Source organism: Benincasa hispida, chromosome 12 (genome assembly GCF_027475165.1).
Source record: "Benincasa hispida cultivar pf3 chromosome 12, pf3_genome.v1.1, whole genome shotgun sequence".
Classification (NCBI taxonomy): Eukaryota; Viridiplantae; Streptophyta; class Magnoliopsida; order Cucurbitales; family Cucurbitaceae; genus Benincasa; species Benincasa hispida.
The window spans coordinates 77,338,800-77,345,531 of NC_143489.1; the positions used below are offsets into that span (position 1 = coordinate 77,338,800).

General features: G+C 35.2%; 1 protein-coding gene across 3 annotated transcripts; it reads left to right on the forward strand.

The window, feature by feature from the left end:
• Positions 1–749: 749 nt before the first annotated feature.
• Positions 750–6,191, forward strand: LOC120067075 (Protein kinase superfamily protein). 3 transcript variants are annotated; one of them, XM_039018462.2, is made up of 13 exons: positions 750–1,350; positions 1,453–1,570; positions 1,794–1,852; positions 2,112–2,176; positions 3,558–3,651; positions 3,742–3,822; positions 3,964–4,075; positions 4,251–4,305; positions 4,433–4,710; positions 4,812–5,161; positions 5,349–5,643; positions 5,738–5,808; positions 6,104–6,191. In XM_039018462.2, exons 1-13 carry the CDS (start codon positions 1,099–1,101, stop codon positions 6,113–6,115), a joined length of 1,842 nt encoding a protein of 613 aa, XP_038874390.2. In that variant the 5' UTR covers positions 750–1,098; the 3' UTR covers positions 6,116–6,191. The 3 variants fall into 3 exon arrangements, with proteins under 3 accessions (XP_038874390.2, XP_090163832.1, XP_090163833.1); XM_090307706.1 differs by having other exon boundaries at positions 4,436–4,710; XM_090307707.1 differs by lacking the exons at positions 5,738–5,808; positions 6,104–6,191 and having other exon boundaries at positions 5,359–5,572.
• The last annotated feature ends 541 nt before the right edge of the window (positions 6,192–6,732 follow it).

The following is a 6,732-nucleotide window of genomic DNA, read 5'->3' on the forward strand; positions in this document are numbered from 1 at the left end:
TCGAACAATTTTGATGATATAAAAAATTATTTTAAAAAATATAAAATTAAATATAAAATTAGTTTTTAGTGATTAAATAAGTATTTCATGGTGATTTTTGTATCTGACTTAAGTCATTTTAACCATTTCAAAACATCTCTTAAACAAGCACTTTATATCATTATAAATTAACCAAAGAATATATATATATATATATATATATTAAACTAATTTGGATATGATTTGAAAAATGTTAAAAAAATTCGAATCCCCTATTCCAATGGTAATAAAAAAATCTTAAAATATTGAAAATCAAATTCATAAAAAATTTTAATTTTCTAATTTCTAAAAGAAATCTTAATTCAATATTTGACGATGTTCATCATTAATATTTTACTTTTTCTTAGAATAAAAATTTTAATGATGATCTAAGTAACTCCAATAAACAAAATCCAAATATTTTAGATTAGATTTGGTTGAGTTAAGAAAAATTAAAATTTAAACAATTGAATTATCTCCAACCATATTTTTCAAATATTAAGATTAAAATTCCCTTTGAAAACTAGAACTAGCCGAGGACAAAAACTATATTTTGTTCATAAAGTTAGAGCGTGAGAAGAGGGAGAAATAATAATAATAATAATAATAATAATAATAATAATAATAATAATAATAATAATAATAAATAAACAAATAAATAAAATAAAATAAAATAAAAAAGAGAATTTTCAAACCCAAAATTTGAAAACAGTTGATTTTAATTTTTCCACGATATGGATGAAGTGATGATGATAAAAAGATCCTCTGAAATTCTTCCCATTCTTCTAAACCCAAAAAAAAGTTTCCTCTCAAACGAATTTTCCCTGAAATTCATCCATAGAAATTCCCTCAAACGAGTTTCCTCTTCCTTGAAATGCTTCTCTTCAATCATTTTCTCAACTATTTCCTCACTCATTTACCCATAAAACCCACAAATCTTTACTCTCATTCTCCCACAATTTGAAGTCTTTCCCATGAATCTTTCCAAGTGCCTCGTCTTGTTCCCCGACCCATAACAAAACCCAGTTGCCCTTCTTCAGTCAACTGGTTGTTTTTGTTCTTCCTTCATTAAATTCCGTTATGGATTTTGATGATTTAACCCCCAACAATTGCCGTTTGATCGGTAACTACATATTGGGGGAGAAACTCGGGTCGGGTTCGTTCGCCGTAGTGTGGAAGTCAAGGCATAGGCACTTGGGTACGGTTGTCGCCGTTAAGGAGATTCAAAGAAAGCAACTTAGTCCTAAAGTTTGTGACAGTTTGTTCAGAGAGATTTCTATTCTCAGCACGATCAATCATCCCAATATCATTCGTCTCTTCGAAGCCATTCAGGTGGATTTTTTGCTACTCCCCTTTTTGTTTCTTTTTTGTTTACACTTTTGATTTTAAGGGTTGAATGTTTTTAAGCGAAGTTTGTTCTGATTTGGTTTGCAGACTGATGATAGGATTTATCTTGTTCTGGAGTATTGTGATGGTGGTGACCTCTGGGACTATATTAATCTCCATGGAAAAGTATCAGAAGCTGTTGCTAGAAACTTAATGAGACAATTGGGTATGTTGTTACTCTGTTTTCAATTGGCTTGTTTGTTTGGGAATTGGGATTATATGCAAAGTGCTCGAGTATCTTATATGCTATACTTGCCTTGTGATGATTCATACTTTTGTCATTATTAATGCCTTCAATAATTTGAAGCGTTACTGTTATCAATGAGTGTGTTTGGCTATTATCTTTTATTTTTTTTAGTAAGGTTGATTCTGTGTGATGGATATGGCAGCTGCTGGCTTGAAAGTTCTTCAAGAGAAACACCTCATTCATAGAGATTTAAAGCCTCAGGTATTCTACTGTCATCTTAATATGTAGAGCTTCTAAGGCTTTGATATTTTCGATCTTCTTGCTGCTATGTATCTGTTGATGTCAAAACTTATCTTGAGCCCGATGTACTTTTGGACGAGTGCCTTGTTTTTACTTTCGGACTTTTATTTCTTACATACTATATGAATGGTTATCTGTTGAATTTGTCAGTATGATATGATTTTGACATGAAATGTTTTGGTTCTTTCCACTTTTTCCTGTTTCTTGGCGAAATTTGCAGAACTTGCTGTTGTCTTCTAACGAAGGGACTTCGGTGTTGAAGATCGGAGATTTTGGATTTGCAAGGTGGGGTTCTTAATGTTTGCATTTAGACATTTAAAACCTTTTTCTGTCATCTTTTGATTTGATTTTCTACTTCTGTATGGTGAGTCCCAATCTTGCAACATGCATTCTTAATCTTAGTTGCTTTACAACAATTTCATGCATGAATTTCAGTTTACTGATTGCATCAAGAATAATGCCTACCGAAGGGATCAGAGACAAGTGGAATCCTTCGGTTTTAGAGGTTAAGGTTTTTGTATGACAGGTTTTACATGGGAGAGTTGATGCCTTGGATCATGTCCAAAGGCATTTTTCCTATGTGTTGTTTTGCCAATGGTGCGTTTTTTGCAGGAGGCATGAAGAGGACCTTGATCATTTGTTGTGGGATTACTAGTTTTGTTTCTTTGGATTAATTGGAGGACCTCGTTTGGTGTGTGTGGGGCTTAGATAGAGATGATAGATCGATGTTGGAGAAGGTGCTCCTGAATCCTCCGTTTAGGGAGAAGGGCAAAGTTTGTGGCAAATAGCAAGCTACCTTCTTTGCTGTTTTGTAGGGTATACGGCAAGAAAGGAACAATAGAGTTGTTAGAGAGGTTGAGAGAGCGAATGGCAAGGTTGGGAGGTGGCCAGATTTAATGCCTCATTATGGGCATTGGTTACTTGGCCTATTTGTAATCATGAATGTATTGGGGTCTTTTTATATTGTTAGGTTCAGGCTCCTTTTCTTCGGGCTTTTTTCCTCATGTCCTCATGTATTCTTTCATTTTATTCCATAAAAATTCAGTTTCATACCCCCGTCTCATTTTATATATTTTTGTCATACGGTTGTCATGAAGGATCTTTAAATTTCAATGTTTAAAATTGTATCAACCACCCTGAGTTGGCCTAGTGGTCAAGTCAATGTAAATAATGATGAGTTTAGAAGAAATGAGTTCAAATCATGGTGTACACCTACCAGAACTTTAATATCTTGTGAGTTTTTTTTTGGACAATCAAATCTAGTAGAGGGCCAGACAGTTCTGAATAATCGGCTCGGACATTTACGGATATGAAAAAACAGTGAAATGAATATGAAACCATTTATTCAATGAATATCAAACCATTTGTTCTCACTCTTACCAATATCTGTAATCTGATATGTACCCTAATCTGTCTGGTCTGTTCTGTAGGATCTAGCACTTTTGCAAATCTGCAGACAAACAAGATATATGACTCTACTGCTTGTAGTAACTTATATTGAGAATTCAAATCCGACATCTGTGCATCAGGAAGTCAAGTTTACCTTGCTGGAAATTGTTTTGAAGATTTTTCTTACTCAGACATACTGGCGTCTTCTTTTCTCCTTAACATTATAATCAAGTAAACAGATGGATGAGTGAAGTGTACTAACTTCTTTTCTTCTCAGGTCCTTAGCAGATCAGATGTTGGCCGATACACTTTGTGGTTCACCTTTATATATGGCTCCGGAAATTATTCAGAACAAAAAATATGATGCCAAGGTGAATAAACATAAACAAAATGCCGTCCCATTCTCAGTCTTTCTGCTTAAATTCTTTCAATTCTGATTTTATACTTATGCATATGTGCAGGCTGATTTATGGAGTGTTGGAGCAATTTTGTTTCAGCTATTGACAGGGAAGCCTCCATTTAGTGGCAATCATCCATTACAGGTTAGGGGAATTAGCATACTTATCTACTCTAGTGATTACCATAGTCCATACAAAATCAAGTTAAAGATATTATTAATGAAGCTTGCAGTGAGATTGTTTTTAAACAATGTTTTATTGCCCGACTCTCCATGCTTGATACAGCTCTTCCAGAATATCTTCGAATCCACTGAGCTAAGATTTCCTAAAGGTGCCTTGGAAGAGCTACATCCCGATTCTTTGAATCTTTGCAGAAGCCTTTTACGTCAAAATCCAGGTATTTGTTGCTGTGATGCAGTTTGTAAGTGTGCAAGGGTGCTGGGATAATTAATCGGAGGTGGCAGATTTTTGTTTTTCCTTTAGAGCTTTCAAACATTTTGGAGATTTCATACTAGTAAATACAATTATTAATGTTTATACTTAAATTAAAATGCAAGTCTTTCAATTTGCAGTGGAACGGCTTTCATTCAAGGAGTTCTTCAATCACAAATTTTTTCAGGAGCCAAGGTATAATTTTCATCTGTTTAGATAACCATGCATTTGGTATGCATAGATCTTGTGTTCATGTTGAGGATTGATACTTGGTACACGTTGAAGCAGAAATTGCAAAACTGATATATATTATATATGGTAGTAGATCAAATAAAGCTGTTGAGACAACACCTGTTGTTCAGTCATTTGAATCAGCCAGCTCAGAAGCAGTAAAGGTTAAGCCCCACACAGAACAACCTATTGAATCATCGAACAGAGTTTCAGAAATCACTAGTTCATCCATACATAACACAATATACAGAGGGAAAAACATTTGCAGTTCGGTGAGGGAACAACCTATTGAGCCAGTGCTCAATCTTGGAGTAGATGAGCAAAGAAAATCTCTTGATTGTATTCAACAATCCCTGAGTAAGATTGAAGGTCTGTTTTATCCTGATCTAGTTCTAGATATGCTCTTTTTACCTTATTTTATTTATGTATTATTATTATTTTACACTATGTTTGGCTTTTTTTGCCCTCAGTTTCTGATTCAATGGAGTCAATTGAGAAAGATTATGTTCTCGTGAATGCTCATTGTCTTTCAATGGTGACCTCTTCTTATCACATTGAAACATCATTACAAGGTTGTTCATCGAGAGTTTCCCATGCTTTTAGTATCGATCAGGATATGATAGCCAAAACCCAGAAAAAGGAACTTATTGCTAGTACAAGAGATATTGGAGAAAGTTCAAGGAGCCAAGGTCAATTCTCAATGCCATGTGCAGAATCCATGTTAAGAAAAGTACAAGGACTATCCATGTTGCATCCCTCTACCAGGCTCCAGTTACTTAATCAGTATGTTCAGGTTCTCTCAGATTTGTCACAAGAAAAGGTGAGTACAAATTAGATTGTTACACAAAAGGATGGATTCACTTTTCTGCATTCTCAATTTCCATTTTCTCATTTTCAAATACGTGCATCTGTTTTTATGGGAATTTGATGGAGTATCAAATCATGGTTGTACAAATATTTCACATTTTTTGAGGATGAATTTGGAGCCCTGATTGTTACTTATGCAGTGTAATGCAGGGATGTTTTTGGAATCATTTTCAGTTGAATTAGTTGCTTTAGCTTTATGGAAGGAAGCCGTTGAAATTAGTGGTGCTTGGCTGAGTTATGACAAAAGCGAATCTTCAAAAAGTAGTTTGGGAATAGATTCTACCCCTAGTCAGAAAGATGCTGACTACGCTGCAAATAAGGAAAAAAATGTAGATTTTAATAGCCCAACATCTGTTTCTAAGTGGGCACAGCTAGGGTTTATTGCTGCAGTAGATCAGACCGAGAAGTTATCTCAAAATATCCAAGAGATTGATGGTTTGAATTGTCTTATGCTCTATTTTCGTTCTCGTTCTTCCCAATTTGATTGTTAAGTTTGTCGTTTACATTATGTTTTTGAAATTATTTGTAGGTGCGACTGTGGTACCTGATGCTATGGAAATTATATTCCAAAAGGCAATTGCCGTTGGGAAAAGTGGTGCTGTAAGCAACCTTTACTTTTGCTATTATTGTTACTTCTACTTGGTTCTTAACCCTTGAAAAGTTATAGTTTGGTTTCTGAAGTTTGAAATTGAATTATATGTAGGCATTAACACCATTGACTAATTAATGACACTTTTACTGGACAAACCTTAGTTGTACAGAGTTTAAGGATGAAATTGGCAAAGCTTACTAAATTTTAGTGAGGACTAACATTATAATTTGATCCTATTATTACTTGTCTTTTCCTTGAAAGTTCTTCCTGTTTATCATTCTCAACTATGTTCTTTCCAGGTAGATCAATACATGAAAAACAAGGACAATGCTGCTGCTTCATACTCCAAAGCCATTCTTCTGTTTTCATTCATTTTGGGAGAAGCTGAATCCCTTAACTCTCCATTCATATCCGCTAACATTGGGTTTGGTTGCGGTGCGGTTGGGTGGCTATTTTAGGTGTTATGGTTTATGGGGCGTTTTTGGTGGATGTTTTGGTCGGAAATCTTGGTTAGGCGCGATTTGTGTATGGTGTTGGGTTGGTTTGGTTGTAATTGATGGGTGACTTTAGGGCTCCTCAGTTGGAGGTAGCGTAGTGGTTCTTTGATGTGGTGGAGGGTGCTGCGGCAGGGTGGAGTATGGGGTGAGGGGGGGTTGTGTGTTTGCAATAAGCAACGAATTCAACATTACATTCATTACTTGCAGGCTCAGACTAACTTGTTGTCGTCACAGCCGTAACAAAGGCAACCGCTAGGTACTCCCTCTACAAGTAAATGAAAGGGAAGGCCTTAACTGGGTAAACTGTACAGCTCTACATATTTACTTCTGTGACTCCACCTTCTGCTGGGTTTGGAACTGTTGGCTGATCTCCTATCAGCTTTGCTAATTATGTCTATATATTTTCATTTTCTTTATCTATTTTGGGGTTGTCTT

What these genes read in the sequence shown, in the direction of transcription:
- LOC120067075 (XM_039018462.2), top strand. Translation starts at nt 1,099, where the DNA reads ATGGATTTTGATGATTTAACCCCCAACAATTGCCGTTTGATCGGTAAC. An exon ending in GTCTCTTCGAAGCCATTCAG is followed by an intron (nt 1,351 to 1,452) that starts GTGGATTTTTTG and finishes TTTGGTTTGCAG; the next exon opens with ACTGATGATAGGATTTATCT. An exon ending in AAACTTAATGAGACAATTGG is followed by an intron (nt 1,571 to 1,793) that starts GTATGTTGTTAC and finishes TGGATATGGCAG; the next exon opens with CTGCTGGCTTGAAAGTTCTT.